Source organism: Pinus tabuliformis, chromosome 1_1 (assembly GCF_031772625.1).
Source record: "Pinus tabuliformis cultivar Carrire ecotype Pingquan chromosome 1_1, CPIR1, whole genome shotgun sequence".
NCBI classification, from domain to species: domain Eukaryota; kingdom Viridiplantae; phylum Streptophyta; class Pinopsida; order Pinales; family Pinaceae; genus Pinus; species Pinus tabuliformis.
This window is the reverse complement of record NC_142297.1, coordinates 949,451,925-949,471,357: the sequence shown is the minus strand read 5'-3', so window position 1 is coordinate 949,471,357 and position 19,433 is coordinate 949,451,925. Positions and strand designations below refer to the sequence as shown.

The 19,433-nt window shown below is 38.6% G+C and overlaps 1 protein-coding gene across 2 annotated transcripts in view; it reads left to right on the top strand.

Annotated features, from left to right (window-relative positions):
* The window catches only part of LOC149217636 (chromophore lyase CRL, chloroplastic-like), a 137,123-nt gene that overhangs the window by 24,442 nt on the left and 93,248 nt on the right, over positions 1-19,433 (top strand). For both annotated transcript variants that reach the window (XM_089391389.1, XM_089391390.1), the window contains exons 3-4: positions 9,619-9,679; positions 9,809-9,844. In XM_089391389.1, coding sequence (XP_089247515.1) covers positions 9,619-9,679; positions 9,809-9,844 — 97 coding nt within the window. The remainder of the gene's footprint in view (positions 1-9,618; positions 9,680-9,808; positions 9,845-19,433) is intronic.

The window sequence follows — 19,433 nt, the reverse complement described above, 5'->3', positions numbered from 1 at the left end:
ATAAAGGAGATACATCAACCTCCTTGGACTGTGAAGTGAATGGATACATACATATCTTGGACAAGGTCTGCAACTCATGCGAAGAAGCTAGAAAAGATGGTTTGTATCTCATGAAGGATTCGAAGAAATTAGCAGAGCTAGTTTGTAACTTGTAAAGAATTCGAAAAGGCTAGAAGAGCCTACAAAGATCTGATCCATATCATCGATTGTTCACTCATGCAAGTTCCCTAGGATTTGCTAGGGTTTCTTCAGGACCAAGTTGCAAGAAGAACAAACTTTGGAGAGAAGCTGCTTCGCTATTTTGAAGATTTTGTAGGAAGGCAGGCTGGTCTACTTCGTCTTTGTGGGAACCTTGGTTTATGTTTTGGTCTTGGAATTCTCCTTTGAAGTTGATAAGAAGAAAAATTCTTGTGGGTTTTCCCCTTATGAGGGGTTTTTCCCTAGCTTGGAGCCTATATCTTGTGTTCATGTGATCTTCATTGTTTTGGCATTTATTTGATGATAAGAACATAAGCAAAATCAAGTTAAATAAGAACCTAGCATCACAAGTAAATGCCAAGTAAAGGAAAATGTAAGCTTAATCATGTTGCTCTAATCCATTTTCCAACATGGTATTAGAGCTTTGGTTAAAAGATAGAGGTCTAAAGATCACCAATTGATATGTCTGAAGTTAAGGATCACTATAAAAACTCTTATATTAGTGATTTTGTAAATCACATTCTCTGTTCATAGCAAAGCTATATCTCAATCTATTGACTCTTTGTGGTAATCATAAACGCTTTGTGTCATTCTCACTATGACATGTTTGCATTAAAGAGGTTCACATCCCTATGGTAAATCTATTCCTGGCTTGTTAAAGATGACCCCATCTAGTCAAATATGACTTAGATTCCGTTTCAGAATGATTCGTAGTGGCTCTAGGATCTCTGTGAATTTCTGTGACACGATGTCTGTATGGCACGATAGCTTCTCCAAGATAATCACATCTTTGATTAAATATTGCTATGGTTTATTTATATAGCCTGTGATTGATCAAACTCACTGTAAAATTTGAAAACTTGTATAGCCTTTGTGACAATAGCTTGATCCTTCCTATGGCCCGCATATGGATCGATACTCTGGCATGTATCAACGTGGATCGACACATATGTTATAAAGTTCATGAAATCCGCATAATCGTAGAAGCTCGCATACTTTGAGGCATCACTTTCGAAATGGATCACTCTTGCATATGAAGCATGTCGTCACTTGTAAGTTAATATTTTGAGATTGTAATTTATAGCGAATAGAGGTTCGCTCAAAATGACCAAAGGGCATCGAATCACATCGCATTGAAGATACATAAATCTTTTTGGCTTGCTGGCATTAAGCTTCTATAGCTCGCATATTTTATTTATAGCACGAAAATATGTATGGTCAGATGCTTGTAGCTCGCATCCGATTGATATGGCTTGAAATACAGGGTAATCACACATCTTTGAGCGCTGACCATGAACTATTCACGATGATATATATACACAATGATATCATTCCAATAGTCTCGAATTCAGTATGAATTTAAGTAAATGTGATTTGAATTTTGGCATCATTTACAATTCTCGTCCGTGATCGTAAGAACTTGTTACAGTTGCTTGGGATCTGTGGCTCTTCTATGTTTTCAATAACTCATAATGCTTAGGGGCCTGTAACACTTTGTGTGTAGAACAAATCCGTTGCTTTCATGACTCGCTGAGGCTCGTCCCATATTCATGGACGTAAGACAGTGACAGTGACTTCATATTAGGAGGCCAAGCTTTATCATGAAGTCGACTTATAGTAAAAAATATATATAGTTCAAAAGCTAGGTTTAAGAAGAGGACTTTTTATCGAATTCTAGGACTGTAGCAGTATGAAACAATTAGTCACCTTATGAAGAGCATCTTGATTTGGCATGGTGACATCAATGGAAGTAGCAATACATTTGAAGACACCTTTTGGCTTTGTCATCTTTGGAGTTTTCACTCTTGAAAAAAACAGTAAGAAAATTGTGGCATCTAGAAGAAGGCTTTGTAGCAGATTTCCAGTGATCATGAAGGACTAAGGTATGTAGTCCTTGACTATAAGGTACATATAATTGTTTTTATACATAAAGGGTCTAACATGAATTGTTTTAGGGTTTTGTGACATGGTTTGACTCTAGGGTTTGTAGTCTTCATCTTGTTGAAGGTCTTTGATATCTAGGGATTATAAACCCTAGATAGTGCTTGGAATATAAAACCCTAGTCAAGAGAGAAACCCTAACCTTAATCTGTTTGTTCCCTCATAGAAACCCTTGCTTTTGGTTTCTAGGGTTTGTAGGTAGTCTAGGGTGTATGAAAAATCCTAGCGAGGAGGGAATTGAATAAAATCTAGGGTATGACATCATGTTCCTAGAACTGGTTAGGGTTTGTACTTGAAAACTGTAGGAATTCTCCCTCTCTAAGATACCATGGAATCCATAGATTATCAAAACCATAATCATGCTCCTGTACTTGTATATTTTGCTTGGTGGTACTTGTCAGTGAATATTGTAGGTACATAATGAAGGAAGCAAAATGAGAAGCATGGCTAAGCAAAACTGATCTTGTGCCATGATGAGCATGATGAATTGAGGGAACTATAAAGGCCCTGAAGGAGTTGATACTAACAAAAGAGAATCATGAAGGAAAAATTGGTTATGAATGTGCTTGATTTCATGAATATAACAATATTGATCAACATCAAGTATAGTCTCCAGAAGAAAATAAGGGAGTTAACAATTACAGCTTGGTAATCAAGCTCGATCCTTGGGCACTCTAATGCATGAAGAAAGATTCATGTGGAAATGGATCATGCAAAAGGATGTTGATCTCGAAGAACTCCAGAAAGCTGATGCTTTGATGAAAAGGTCATCATGATGAGGTAAGTCTAATATTTCTGTTATTGGTTATCTGGTTAACATATTGTTTTGCTACTTGGAAGGATATTGTAGGAATACGTGAAGGATGTTAAGACAAGCTCAACATATGATATTTGACAATTATGAAGTCAAGATGTTTTTCATCTTGGGATTCAAGTTCGTACAATAACTAGGAGATCACTTTCATAAAAAAGCTATTATCAACTTGAAGTTTGAAGAGAATCAATATAATCCCTTCATTGATGACAAGACAAAAGTAACGTGCAAGACTAATGACCTGAACCTTGTCACAAATGTTAGAGGATGGCTCTATGATGTTTAGGAAGATCGAAGTTTTCTGGTGACATGATGATGCAAAGGGAAGAGCCTGTGTAGCTACTACTACTATGATCTCCACTAAAAGAACAAAGTAGCTAATGTTGGACACAACTCCTTAGTTGAGAGGGAGATTGGATATATTCCCTTTTGTGTGTGAAGGAATGTGTATATCCTCCCTGGTTGAGAGGGAGTGATGATAGACATGATTATCTACTTCATGCGTCATGCGCTAGGTCGGGACTAACAACTGTACATCTAGTGAAGGCCATGAGGAAAAAATGGGGACCAAGGATTGAGTAAGCATTTGTGACTGGTACTCCTTGAAGATAAAAGTTCCTTGAAGTTTGACCTTGATGATGACGAATATGTACTAATCTATATACAACAAGGTTGAGGCACCGACCATATCATGATGATGATTTGTTGTACCTTAGGCCAAACAAAGCCTGTATGATGGTACTTAGGGTTGGTATCTTGGTAGGTAGCCTAGATGATACCTAGATCCCTGTTAGGGTTGGTACCTTGGCAGGTGGCCTAGATGGTACCTAGATCCCTGTTGGTATCTTGGTAGGTAGCCTAGATGATACCTGGATCCTTGATTTGGTGTCTTGGCAGGTAGCCTAGATGACACCTGGATTCGTGTCTTGGCTGGTAGCCTAGATGAAACATGGATCCTTGTTGAGTTTGTGTCTTGGCAGGTAGCCTAGATGACACTTGGATCCTTGTTGAGTTTGTGTCTTGGCAGGTAGCCTAGATGACACATGGATCCTTGTTGAGTTCGTGTCTTGGCAGGTAGCCTAGATGACATGTGGATCCTTGTTGAGTTGGTATCTTGGCAGGTAGCGTAGATGATACCTAGAACCCTGTTAGGGTTGGTGTCTTGGCAGGTAGTCTAGATGACACTTGGATCCCTGTTGGGATGGTACCTTGGAAGGTAGCTTAGATGGTACCTAGAGAGGTTGATACCTTGGCAGTTAGCCTAGATGATATCTAGATCTCTAGCACTATACATGCTGTTTATGATACTATTCTTATAAGAACTTTTCAAAGTGAGTACTATCCTTGTACCAGTTGAACAATTATGAATACCTCCCTAGTTAAGAGGGAGTGTTAGAAAAATGTAACTAGTTTTAGTCTTCATAATTGTCATTTGACTCATGTCATGTTGTAATTCTTATGTATTGATCAAAAGAAGAAAAATGTAAAAGAAAAAATATTTTTGAAGCATGGGTTTCATGCTTGGGTCATTGGCCTAAATAGGTCAAGGCATCCATTGCATGCCTATAGGAATTGTCATGAGTTAAAGTCTTATTTTAATTATGTAAAAGACCCTATTGGGCTCTTGGATCAAAGAAAGAAGAATTATTTTTATAATTGAATATGTCTAGAGGGCTCCAATATTCAAGTCGGCCAACCTGCTCATGTCAGCCATGCGAAGGCTTAAAGAGCTTATTGAAACGGTATATAAAGGAGATATTTCGACCTCCTTGGACTGTTAAGTGAATTAATACATACATATGTTGGACAAGGTCTCCAATTCATGCGAAGAAGCTAGAAAAGATGGTTTGTATCTCATGAAGGATGCAAAGAAATTAGAAGAGTTGGTTTGTAACTTGTAAAGAATGCGAAAAGGCTAGAAGATCCTACAAAGATCTGATCCATGTCATTGGTTGTTCACTCATGCAAGTTCCCTAGGTTCTGCTAGGGTTTCTTCAAGACCGAGTTGCAGGAATAACAAACTTTGGAGAGAAGCTTTTGTAGGAAGACAGGCTGGTCTACTTTGTCTTTGTAGGAATCTTGGTTTATGTTTTGGTCTTGGAAGTCTCATTTGAAGTTTGTAAGAAGAAAAGTTCTTGTCGGTTTCCCCTTTGGAGGGGTTTTGCCTTGGCTTGGAGCCTATATCTTGTGTTCATGTGATCTTCATTGTTTTGGCATTTATTTGATGATAAGAACAAAACAAGTTAAAGAAGAACCTAACATCACAAGTAAATGTTAAATAAAGGAAAATATAAACTTAATCATGCTGCTCTAGTCCATTTTCCAACATGAGTCCTATGAAGACTGAAAGCTGTTTCCATCGCTAGAAAAGCAATTGTGGCATATCTATGCTTTTTAGAGCTGAAATCCTACTTTTGACCTAATTTTCCAATTTCTTGACATCACCCCAAATTTTTCGTTTCCCTCTTTAAAGTTTATACAACCTTGTCCTTGTACGACATTTTCTGCAAAAGCCTTAAAAATCACCCTCTCCCATCATCACCAAAATTTGACCACTTGCACTCCTCCATAAAGGGTATCCATAAACATGATTAATTTCCAAGAGTACAAACTTTCTAAAAACAGAGAGTTCCTCAAAATGATGAACTTTAAAACTTTGAGAAGACCGTTTTATAATACTATCAAATGAGGACATAAAACTCCAATCGCCTATTGAAAACATGAACTTTCTAAAAGTAGAAAGTTTGTTGAAATGGCCTTGTTACAATGAAATTTGGCACTGATAAAAAGTGTAAAATCCCAAGCACCAAGGTGTTAGCTTTGTGTAACTCAAGAAGGCTGCCTACTGTCATCTCAACAGCTCTTCCCCACACTTTAGGTTGGCTCTTCTCCAACACAAGGAGGGCTTCCCTAAGGTAGGATTACCAAGTCTACGGTGTTGGGTTTTAAAGTGAAAATGAAAAGTAGGTTTTGATAAAACAAAGGGTAGTTGTAGTGTATAAAAATGGAAATGGAAATGAGAAAAAGGAATATGGGAAAGGAAGAAAAGTAAGAAGAGGGGGAACAAGGAGATGGGATGATATGAGACTAGTTCCTATCAAACTATTGGGCTAATGGAGTCATTAAATATTGCATGAAATGAGAAGAGTAGTTTGTCGCAGTCAACTGCCTTGGTAGGCTATATGGTAGAAAGGGCTAGTTTTTTACAATCAACCAATAATGGATGAAGGATTTATTTGATACATTCATCACTGAGATGTGTACTTATGATAAAAGAAACTAGTTTGATGCAATTTACCTCTAAGTGTTTGCTGAGAATAAGTTGTAAAATCAAGTCCTAGAGGGATATGGGTGCCACTCATCAATACAAATTTGAAGGTGCTGTTTCATGACTGAAATGCACCTCCAAAGATGCAACTCAATTGATAGATGAATGGAAAACACATGCAAAAGTAAATAGCAAATAAACAAGAGGAGGAATGTCCTTACGTTGGTTATTCCTAAAGGAATCCCAGTTTCATTATTAAGCCTTCACATAAGTCTGATAACAAGAAGATTCTACAACATATAAACAACAATAGAAGAGCATGACAAGATCACACAACAAAGTTGATCATTACCTCTATGCTTCATTAATCCTCAAACTTGATACACAATGATCTCCAAGATCTATAGTCTCCACCCTACACTTTTGACAATCCATGATCGGAAATTCCCCATCACCAACTACAAAGAATGGAGAGAAAGCTCCTTCATATAAGGGGAGCTTCATCTCTCTTACGACGAACAAGTAATTGTTTCCTAGATCAATTAGTTCTCCAATGAATAACAATTAAATACCCCCCTCAACAACTTACTAAAGGTAGCAATAAGTTATTTTGATCCACTTTCTTCTCCAGGAAGAAATGATAAAATATACTTGGAGTTATCTAAATACAGCCTTGTCTCCAAGGAAACCAATATTATAATGTTCTCTCATGTGACAACTCAAATGATATTTAAATAATGAGTGGTTAGTTATGCTGTGTAACAACCTGTGACAAGATAAGCTCAAGATATATGTGACACCTCCCAAGGTGGTTGACCATGTCAAGATGTAATAAATCGATCCTCTATCTCCTGAAATCACTCCATAATTCAGTTTTGAAAAATGTGTAGTGGATCTCCTTCCAAATTAGCTCAAAGTAGCTCATAGTCATTTTAAACCTCAACAAGGTGAAACAAGATGTGAACATGACTCATTCAAAGGTGCATATGGACCCTCTAGTTGAGTGCACCACCTACTAACCCAGAAGAATATGCTGAGTGAAGAAGGCATGTGCATAAGTCTGGGAGGATGTACCACATGGACAAGGATGAGTGAATGTGAATAAATGACTAGGGTGCATGCATAACTAACCTCTCAAATGATGTGCAAAGTTCAACCACTTTCCTCAACTTGTGTGCCAAAAGGAGGGGGTACTACCCTCATGAGGTGTATCACATGGAACATAAAGTTCCATTACCTAGTGAACATTTAAAAATTTAAGATGTAACTTAGGGGATAAGGCCCCAATGAAGGTTTATATCATTCGAATATAAATAGGTCATTAATGCAACACTCAGGCTAAGGTTTGGGTTTAATTAACCAATAATAAAAATATCCCAGACCACTTTGATGTGTTTATACATGGAAATGGTGAAATGATGAAATATGGAAAATGAAAGGCTAATTGTGAAGTAAAACCTATATGAATATGGATGAAATGATTCATGGGCCGTCTTGGAAAGGGAATCTGATGGAATATGAGCATGATGTGGATTTTACCAAGCTATAAAGTGAAAATATGATGAAATATGAATAATATCAAGGTACAGCAATGAAAAGGTGATGAAATGTGTGTGATACCAAGGTAAAACACTAGGAAAACACCCCACTCTGTGTTAGAAGACACAAACAACTACGAACAAGACATGAACCCACCATGCAACAATTAAGTGAAAGTAGTGACCAGAACATCATGAATAAGGGGAAATAACAAGGTGATCTCGTCGACAATGATGCAACATGAGAAAAGTGCTTCCATCAGACAAAGGTATGAAAGTAGTGCCAAACCACTAGATGATCATCGACCATGACCATCCAACATAGAGAAGTGAATCTCCTTTACCAAAGATCTCCATCAAATAATCAACTGTCAAGAAGAGAAGAGGCTCCATTAAGGGGTGTACCCCCAAATCCATCCAAATGCTCCATGGGCACTGGCTGCAAACTTCATCACTGTGATTAAAATCACAACGTGAAACCTCGTACAATATGAAGTGTAACAGGTCCATCTCAAGAATTTGAAAGTTTCCTTTTAAAGCTCTCTCTTTCCCATGCACATGCCAAGTATTGCAGGTCACATGTGTGCATGGGAAACCTGCTAATAATGAAATGAAATGAAATTTTATTAATGTCCTCGAGTGACCACAAAAGTAGGTCAATGGGACTAAAGGATATATCCAGTGTAAGTACAAGACATGTGGGAGTGCAAATGCAACTCCATTATAACTCCAAAGCTAATAGGGCTAAGATATGACTAAAATAGGGTTAACTTGAAATAAAAGTACTCATATGATTGTGGAACTGATAGCTGAAGAGAAATACTCTAAAGATCTCATGCGAGTAACCTCTTCAGCATTTAAGTCTGAGATTAACGATCAGCAACCATCTGCTAAGTTTGGCTAAAGCACCTGTGAACTGCTGAAGAAGAACGAGCCCTCAAATTGTTGGCACTGAATCAATGGACTTTTAAGTTTTGAGAAGTTCATTCTGAGCGATATCATATTTTACACCAACAAAGATCTTGTTAGTGGCAAAGGGATCAACTATTGATAATAGAAATATCAACCTAAGTATAAAAGATATTAAATTTATTTATAGGTGAAGTTTCCAAGGCTCTAGTGTTAGATGTGTCAAAGTATGTAGATATAGCTACCATGGAAGGGTGAAATTTAAGTTGCATCAGTGTCTCAAATGCAATTTTTTTCACAACTGAAAGTGCTTTTCTGTGACTTTAAGTATCTGAGCATGTTTGCTTTGTAGGAAAATCCTGTAATTGGGCTCAATTTGTTTTAAAGGCTAAAAGTACTGTGCTGCTGCACTATTTAGTAGGAGATGGGGCTGTGTAGATCCGGTGGGATTATTATTCTAGAACTTTTAAAGGCTAATTAGTTTTCCTATTTTTGTGTACAATGTATATTTTGTGCTTCTACATCTTCGGTTGCTTCTCTTTTTATGCCGGGTATTAGTTTATCTGTACAGTGTCTTTATTAAGGCTCTAGGATTTGTATTTCAAGTGCAGAATGCTGACATGTTCAGCAGCTACAATTATTATTCATCAATGAAAATGCTTTTCTGTGACATGTCTGCTTTTTGAGAATCCTTATAACTTGTCTCCAGTTATGTGAAAGAAGGTGGTTAAAATTATGGTGCTGCTGCATTACTTAGTAGGAGATGGGGCTTTGTACTTCTCATGAGATTAGTATTGTAGAAATTTTAAAGTCTAATTAGTTTTGCTATTTTAGTGTACAATGTATATATTGTGCTTCGACATCGTATGTTGCTTCTTTTATTAAGTTGGGTATTAGTTTTTCTGTATATTGTCTTCATTAAATTGCTAGGATATGTAATTCAAATGCAGATGGCTGACATGTCCGGCAACTACAATTGTGAATGGATCCAGAGTTCTTTATTTTGAACAGGTAAAGTATAATTTAATACTGTTCTTGATATCAGGATATGTGGCTGAATGCAATGTAGTCTGAAATATTTGAGTTGAGTGAACGGGCTATTAAGTTATTTCTTTTATGGGATTTGATATGATCATCCAGGCATTTTGGAGAACGCCCAAGAAGCCTTATCGTCAGGTGCAATTTTTCTAATGCTTTTATGTTATAGCATATGAGTTCAAGATGAATGTTGGCATATTATGCATTGCATGTGATTTCCAAGACTTAATAAATTCTCCCTTCTTGAACTGGTATATCTCTGCCTAATGCATAATCAAATTACTTCTGCATTCAAAAGTATTCAAATGATGATGAAATTTAGATGTATGAGATAAAATAAGATAAGATTATTTTATTAATGTGCAATCATCAATGAATGACGACAAAGTAGGTCAATGGGACTAAAGAATACTACCCGTATAAATACAATGTGGGAGTGTGAGCACAACTCATATAGAGTATGAAAATAACACAAAGAAAGAAAACCCACAGTAGTACAGCCTCAAAATACATGTATATAACTGTGACACAGGTACAGTGATACAAAATACAAAATACTAAGTAAGTTTGTCCAAGTTTGGAAAAGTGGACAACTCAATAGCCTATCATGATAGACAGAGAGATTAGACAATGAAGCTAACGATGTCAAGGTCTCTTGGGTCTGATGGCCAAAGGCGAGGGGGGTGAACTAGGCACTGGCTCACTGTTGGAGTCCTATGGAAGCATTGGAGGGTTTGATTGTATGATCCTGGGGGGATGTAGGATTGGGGGATAGTCCTAGCATCTGAGGTTGAAAGAAAGAAATTATGGATATATCCCTGGCTGCTCCTCTGGATCCGAGAGGTAATCAGATGGGTGGGAGGCACTCTACTCTGGGTTCGTTTGGAGATAATCCCTCTACCGCTCTAAGGATGTATGGATTGATGTATAATTCGACACCTCTGAATTGATCTCAATGAAATAGTTCGGTCTCCTAGAGGGGGAGGTTGAGGAGAGATTTGAGGTCTTCGACTCTACCTGTCACTTGTCACTCTAATATGATTGATCAACATGAAAATATGAGGTGATCATGCTTGTCATCTCAAGATGGTGTATGGCATCCAGGCACTGATATCTGTGGCTGAAGAACTCCTTGATGAAAAGGGCTAAGCATCTTTGGTGTTGGTATTAGAAGAAAGTAGAGGGGAAGCCCCTCGAGTCCCTATAGAGGCAGTGATAGTATTCTCTTATCCAGTGTTGCGGGGGAGCGCCCCCCCCCCCCCCCAATCCCGCTCCCAATCCACGCTCTGGGCGGGAGCGACTTGGGAGCGGGTTGGGAGCACGCTCCCAAAATCGCTCCCGAAATGGGAGCGATTTCAGGAGCGCGCTCCCTAAATTTTTTTTTCGCTCCCTGCCTTTTCGGGAGCGTTTTGCCTTTTTTGCAATTTTTTTTTTGTAGTAATGTTTGAAATGCAATTTTTTTTGAAAGAAACAAATAATTTTTGAGTGGGGCAGCGTAATGATCAAGTTTAGGCCCTAGTATTGATATGCTATTCATGGTAATGTTAAAACTCTTAAAGTAAAAGTGACATTTCACACTTTTACTTAAATTTTTAACATTACCATGAAATGACTCAGGATGTTTGAGAGTGGTTCCGGCCTCATTGGATTTCATATGGAGAAAATAGAATTTTAGATTTCATTCAAAATCCAGCAGACTTATCAGTTTTTCAGGATTTCAGGATTGGGGGATTGCAATGTTTCCATTATATTTTGTCATGTATTAGGGTATGGAACTTGTATTTAATCAAGAGCACCAATCCCTTTATGTACCTTGATGTTAGTGACATTGGTTGTCGAACTCCTCTATCATGACCCTCCTAAAAATGTATGCATCACTCAAACAAAATCTTGACTTGACATGCTATGCTTGTTCTATCTTATGTTAATGCTTAGAGGGTGATATTAATGACAAAGATCCCTATACAAATATAGAGGTAATGACAAAGATACCTCTGGATATTAATGCTTAGAGGATGATATTAATGACAAAGATCCTGATTTTCCAACAAGACTAAAAAATTAGACATTTCTTGTGGTGGCAAGAGGCCCAAGCATAAGAAATAGATAATAGATTTACTTCTCTTTTCTAGTTTCTAGTAGCTTTTATAACTATTGACTCTTTCATATTTATTATGATATTTTTTTAAACAATATATGACAATTTAAGTTTGAAGTTGGCAATTATAACTCATTAGTAATGAATTATGAATACGATGCTTCATGAAAGTTGAAAGTTGTTTAATTTCATTTCATTTTATAACATTTCATTTCATGTTAGATATTATTTGTTGTAATGGTTACACTTAGCTTACGAGTACAACTTTGGTGATCAATGATGATAAATGTTATATATTGAATTTTGAAAGCTTGAAACTCTAAGATTGATGAATCATGAGACTCAATATGTTGTATGTTACTAACTTGTGGACGTGGTTGATGAAGATTATAACTTCTAGATGATTGTTGTTGTATGGTTCAATCTATGTTTTTTTTTTATGTTTTTTATATCTAATTCATTATTCTACATGTTTTTGTTGACATATATGTATCAAAATATAAAAAATATATATATTATATAAAAATGCTTTGGAATTCGCTCCCAAACTGGGAGCTTCTGAAAATGTCGCTCCTGCTCCCCGCTTTCACTCCCGCTCCCAAGTAACACTGCTCTTATCTCATAGTAAAGGGGGCACCTAAAATGAGGTGCATCTTTGTCTCTAGCTCTTGTAGGTGGCGCCTTTAGCAAATCCTATTAGTTAGTGGTATATGTTGGTTTGTCTCCATCTAGGGTTGATGAGAAGCGACCCATAGCTGTCCCAAAGGGATTTTGAGTTAGTGCATTCAATGCTTGCATGCATAAGGGGGTAGACAATGATGCCATCTCGTAGCTCCAAAAAGTGCTCTAAGTAGAAGGACATCTTTGAGCCCAAGCTCGTTGGAGGCGAGGTCCAGGTGACTTGAATGTACAATTCGTAGATGTCCTCTCTGATCCCCTGATTTAGTACCTGTCTAGTCAACAAGAGATGGATTGGTGCATCAAGAGAGAATCTGAATTGGGTAAGGCACTTTGGGGCTATAATCATCGACTAGAGAAGCAAAGACACCTTTAAGAACCAATCTTATGCACGGCCTTAGTGGGCATCTGAAGCGAGAGCCTTCGAAGAGAAAAGTGGAAGGTAGGGGTACCTCTCTCTCTTGGTGATAGTGTCTTTGAAGGATCCAACTCTATGAAGGAAAGAGACCAAGCAGAAAACGACCTTGAGGAGAAATGGGTGGACATTGAACTTTGCCTAAATAATGGGTTGCAAATCACTGATGCGCTTGATAAGCAAGGTCTAGACTCTCTCCATCTTGGCCTAGAGTGTTTGTAACAAACTTGATCCCTAGATTTTAGAGCCATAGAGAACTGTGGGTCAAATAATTGTCTCCATGAGGTAGAGATTGGACGAGATGTCATGAAATTGACCTTGGAAGCACTGCATCTTAATGAAGGCTAGGGATCTATATCCTTTACTGAGTTGAGGATGGAGGGATAGTTGCATATCAGAACGAGGTCCCGTGAAATGTACTCCCAAGTAAGTGTAAGTTGTGGTGATCTCCATCTCAACGCTCATGTAGTAGAAATGTAAGTCTGTAAAAGAGTTCTTCGATGCATCAAAGATCAAAACCTTGGTTTTACCTAGGTTGATGTTTGCTATCAAAGGTCACAAAAGCTGGCCAATGCATTGATCCATCTCTATAGGCCCTCGGGAGTAGAGGCCAACAAGACCAGGTTCTTGGCAAATAGGAGCACGAAAATCATGTTATGTAGAAGATAAATGTACCCCTTATGGATATCTTGTGGAAGAACTTTGGCTCATCAATATAGATCTTGAAGAGGGTCGGTGAGAGGGGGCACCCCTATTTTACCCCAATGGTACTTTGCATGAAGTTGGAAATGCCGTGTGCCACCTTGAGGCATCCAAAAACTGACTCATATAGTTTCATGATGGCTACTAGGGGGGTCTCATATATGCCAATGTTGCAGAGCCTTTGGTATAGTGCCTTCCTTGGAACTATGTCAAATGATTTTTAGAAGTATACAAAGCAATTGTAGGCCTTTGAAGAGCGATGATGAGCCATCTCAATAATGGCTTGGAGTGTGAAGATGTGATCAATCATTTAATAGTTTGGGTGGAAGCCTGCTTGTCCTCTAGCCCTTAGGTGTTGGCTCTCCAACTCCTTAGAAAGACATTGGTGTAAGAATATGGCATAAAGCTTAGAGAATGTATGACCCACCATGATAGTCTGGTAATTGTGCTACATATTGATTAAATTTAGATAATGAACCCCCTAGCATATATTATTAATACATATTGTAGTTGGCAGTAGAAGGTTTAGAGGTATCATCTTTATTATGGGGCTGTTTTGCAAGCTAATATAATGGGGTACTTGGGAAGTATATAAAAAATATTACACAATAAAAGAATAGGCTATACAATAGCACTGGTCTGGCATTCAGCTTATTTTCTTTTTCAAAAGTTTTAATGCAATGGGTGATTCACATGTTTGGTCTCATTTAGGTTGTTAAAAATTAAAATATCTGTTATTGTGTGAATGCCAAGCTGCAAGCATTTTGGCAGATCTATAAATCTAAAACCATGCAAGTGGTAAACTTGCAGCACTAAAATGACTCAATATTGTATTCAAGAAATTGATCCTAATATGACTTCATATGAAAACACCGAAAGGAGAACTTTCTGCATGTTACTAAATGGGACGTGACTTTTGAACTGTTGGCCATATGCATTTTAAGGTGATCATTGGAAAAGAGTATAATGAAATCAATGGGTTTTGACAAGGCAGATGTGATAAATTAAGAATTCAGACCTTACTAGTTAAATGACTGGTTATTGAAGGAAAATGGTAAATGTAAATGGCATTCAGTTAGTTGGTGAAGGTTCATATTCTGGATGAACTTATAAATCATATAAGTATTGATTTTCTAGTGCAAGCAAGACTAGACAAATTTTCAAACTGATAACTACTTCCAATGATACAATTTGACTTCTATAGAGCATTCTAATCATTAAGCAGTTATACATGAAAATTTTCAACCATTAACTTCTTCAACAAAGCAATAGAGATCACAGTAAACAACAATGAGACAAGAGAAACCAAAATTTGGTCAATGGCCAGGGAAAAACCCACAAGGGGGAAAGCCCAACAAATCTTTCCTTATGAGAGAATTTTCAATTTAATCCAATTTGTACATCATTCAAAATAACATATCTTTGATTGTGAAATTTTATATATTGCAGCTATTGGAAATTATTCTTCTAACTCAAAAATTAATTATGTAGTTTATTTGCTACGACAAATAACGAATAAAATCACAGCTGCAATTCTCACCATAAAAATACATCGGAAAATAAAATACTGGAAACTGAAAAATTCTAGCACACACACAATAATTTCGAGACAATTATTTTTGGACAATTGTCCCTGGAAAAACCCAACTTGGGAAAATTGGTGTAGCAGATGAGGGTTTTATTATTAATATTCAGCAGCAATTTTGAGTACAATAATTTAGATGCCCAACTGACAATCTAATCTGAGGAGAATACTGGCAAAATTATTGTGAGAATTTTCTCTCACCCCACAACTATTTTTTGCCTCTGAAATAGCTTCCCCAGCCTCTGCGTTGAGCTCCCTGCATCACCCTCTGCGTAGAGCCTACGCTGGCCCTCTGGAGATTTCGACCTTCCTTCCTCTGACTTTTCCAGGGATTGGAAATCTTCCTCCCAAAATGGTATTGCTCTCCTCTTCCACTTGCTACTCACCCTTTGGCTCTATCTTCTTTGCTGAGCTACTGCTACTGATAAAATCAAATTGCCTGGGCAACTGAGTATCTACACTAGATGATTACTTCATCACCACATCGACTTCCTTTTGCAATCCACTGTTGGAGCACCAATGACCAAGATTAAAACTTAATCAATGGCTAGGATCATTTTTGGATCGATCCGTGTGATTTTCTAGATGATTCTCACCTTATCTCAATTAATACTGATTAATTAACCATATTCCCTAAGTTTAGACTTAGGAAATATTTAAAAATTGACTAATAATCTGATTGAGACACTTCTAGGCGGAATTTCTAGAAACAATTTCTGGGTTTTGGAGATCTCATGTATTCTAGCCTCTCCACAAAATTTCAAGGCTAGAACACATCCGATGCTACAAAAACTAACACTCCCTCTTAGCGAGGAATGTGTTCTAGTGTTGCTGCACACCCTGTTTATACATCACCTCCTGCCATGCTGTTGATGTCTGGTCATACTGCCCACCAACCACTGCGTAACTCTGATATATGCTGCATTTGTGCTGCTGCTGACACTGCTATACTGCTGCCATCATTGCACCTGCACTGGGACTCCCTCTTCATCTGTTACTGCTGCAATTGCAAGACCTGCAACTGAAGAGCAACCAAAATAGCCTGTCCTTGCTACTGAAACAGTTTCTCCACCATACCCATATGTTCTCTAAAATAGATGAACTTAGGTCTCCCTAGAGTTTTCGTGAGTATATTTGCAACCTGCTCTTCTGTAGGAACATACTGTAGTTGGACTGCTCCACGTTGTACACAATCTCTGATAAAGTGATATCGAATATTGATGTGCTTTGACCTGTCATGAAACACTGGATTCTTAGTTAACTTTATGCAATTTTGATTATCACAATAGACATTGGTTGCCTCTATCCTCTGCTTAAACAAGCTTACTAGCAGCTTTCGAAGCCATATAGCTTCGCACATAACTGTGCTAGCTGCCATATACTTTGCTTCTATAGAGCTCAGTGCTACTGACTTTTGCCTCCTATTACACCAAGAAACCATCCCTGATCCAACACTAAAGCAGTACTTGGAGGTACTTTTCGTGCCCATTGAACTTCCAGCCCAATCTGCATCTGTGTACCCACAAAGTTTGATGCTGTCCCCTCGAGTATATTTCAACCCATACTCAACTGTGCCGTGAATATATCTTAGAATTTGCCTCGTTGCTGCCTAATGTACCCTTTTTGGTTCTACCATGAATTGACTAAGGGTATTGACTGCGAAGCAGATATCTGGCCTAGTGTTGACCAGATACATGAGAGACCCAATGAGCTATCTATACAAGTTGGGGTCGACATCCTTGTTATCTGATGTGTCTATCTTCTTCCAATTGGTAATCATGGGCGTAGACACGGGTTTCCAATCCTGCATTTTGAACCTCTTCAAAATATCTATAGTGTATCTTCCTTGCCCAAGGAAGATCTCCCCATCCTTCTGCCACACTTCCAATCCTAGGAAATAGTGCATGAACCCCAAATCCTTCATCTCAAATTCTGCGGCCAGGTTCCTCTATGAGCCCTGATGATCCTGTCAAAAAGAGATCATCCACATACAAAAATAGAATGAGAGGCTCATTCTCTACCATCAAATAGTAAAGGTTGGGATCTGCGTCACCCTTGACAAAACCCATCTGTTGCAAGTAGGTGTCAGTTCTACCATACCATGCCCTGGGAGCCTGCTTGAGTCTGTATAGAGCTTTCTTCAATTTATACACATGTGTGCGCCTCTCCTGAGTCTCACAGCCCTTTGGTTGTTCTATGTACACTTCTTCCTCTATCACCCCGTTCAAGAAGGCTGTCTTGATGTCCATTTGGTGAATTTGCCATCCCATTTGAGCTGCGAGAGATATAATTCATCGGATAGAAGTGTTTCTAGCTACTGGGGCGAAGGTATCCTCATAATCTATCCCTTCTTTTTGTGCATACCCCTTTGCCACGAACCTAGCCTTGTGCTTTTCTATATTGTTGTTTGCCACATACTTGATCTTATAGATCCATCTCGAACCTACGACTCATCTGTCTTTTGGCCTTGGCACTACCTCCCAAACATCATTCGTCATGATAGAGCTATATTCTTCTACCATGGCGTCTACCTACACCTGGTGCTGTGCGGCCTCCTGAAAGCTGGAAGGTTCTGTAGCTTGAGCTACCAATGCTTGGTATCTGTTAGGCTGTCTATGACTCTGTCCCATCTCTTGCTTGTTCTAGGAGTTCCAATAAACTCCTCTACATCTCTCAATGTCTGACGAACCTCTTTGTTGGCTTGACCACTAGTCGTGGGAGGTCCTGCCAGCTCCTCCTCATCCTGTCTCTGCTACTCCATCTGCTGAGAACTCCCTGAATTTCCTGCACCTGAGGAAATACTAGTGTTGGTCACAGTACTTGACCGTTGTGACTGTCCTCCTACTTGTCCCACTGGTTGCCCCTCCTGCTGGACTAAAGGAGCTTCTGCTGACTGATTCTGATCATTTGTAAGCATCTCACGAGACCTCCTAAAAGCTCGGTCCTCCAAGAACTTCACGTCTTTCCTTACTACTATCTTCCTATTGCTAGGAATATATAGATTCTGAATGCCTTTGAGGTTTGGTTGTACCCAACGAAGAACCCCTTCTCTATAGTGTGATCCAGTTTGGTCCTTTTATAATCTGGTACGTGACAATAAGCAACGCTGCCAAAAATTATGAGGTGGCTAACTTCTTCTTCCCTGTGAAGGCTCCTTCCGACGTTTTCTTCCCCAATGCTATATGAGGAGTCCTGTTCTGAATATACACTGTCGTGTTACATGCTTCTGCCCACAAAAATTTGGGTAGATCCTGGTCATATAACATAACCTTTGCAACTCCAACAATGGTTATGTTTTTCCGCTCTGCTACACCGTTCTGCTAAGGATTATATGGAGTTATCCATTCTCTCTTGATACCTTCCTTTGCACAAAAATTTGTGAAGTTTTTATCAATATATTCTCCACATTATCTGAGTGAAGCACCTTGATTTTCTTCCTTGTCGCATTCTCCACGAGAGCTTTAAACTCTCTGAAACGATCGAAGACCTCATCCTTGGTCTTCAAGAAGTAGATTCAGGTTTTCCTAGAATGATCATCAATAGAGGTGACGAAATATTCGGCACCGCTGAGAGCTCTAGTGGACATCGGGCCACGAATATTTGAGTATAAGTCCTAACATGCCATCGACTCTATTGTCACTTCTTGGAAATGCTGCCTTAGCATACTTCCCAAGTATGCATCCTCTGCACACATCATCGTGTTCAGTGCCAAGTTCAGGAACCCTTGTTACCGTTTCTTTGAGCATCCCGAGTGCTCCATGGTGTAGATGTCCCATTCTCTTGTGCCATAGCTCATTCAACTCCTTCCCATTGCTATTGTCACTGCCTGTCAGTGCCATTGGAGAATCGATTTCTAACTCGTACAACTTGTTACTTTGAACTCCAATCTGTCTTACCTTTTTCCAACTCGGGTGTTTGACATACACTTTCTTCCCTACGAAGTGAATATCATACCCCTTATCCTGTAACTGGGATACTAAAATCAGGTTCATACCCAATCTTGGCACATGCAATACATTTGTAGCGCTGGTGCTTGCTCCTGACTCCCCCTAAAAATCTATGGTACCTCTCCCTACTGGAGTACATTTCGTTTTGTTTCCCATAGTAATCTGGAAGTCCATCTGCTCCTCTTTGTAGCTAGAGAAATATTCTCTAACTCCTGTCATATGAGATAATGCTCCACTCTCTATATACCAGACTCCTTGTGACGCTGATCCTGCCAAGCAAGCAAATTCGTCTTCCAATCTGC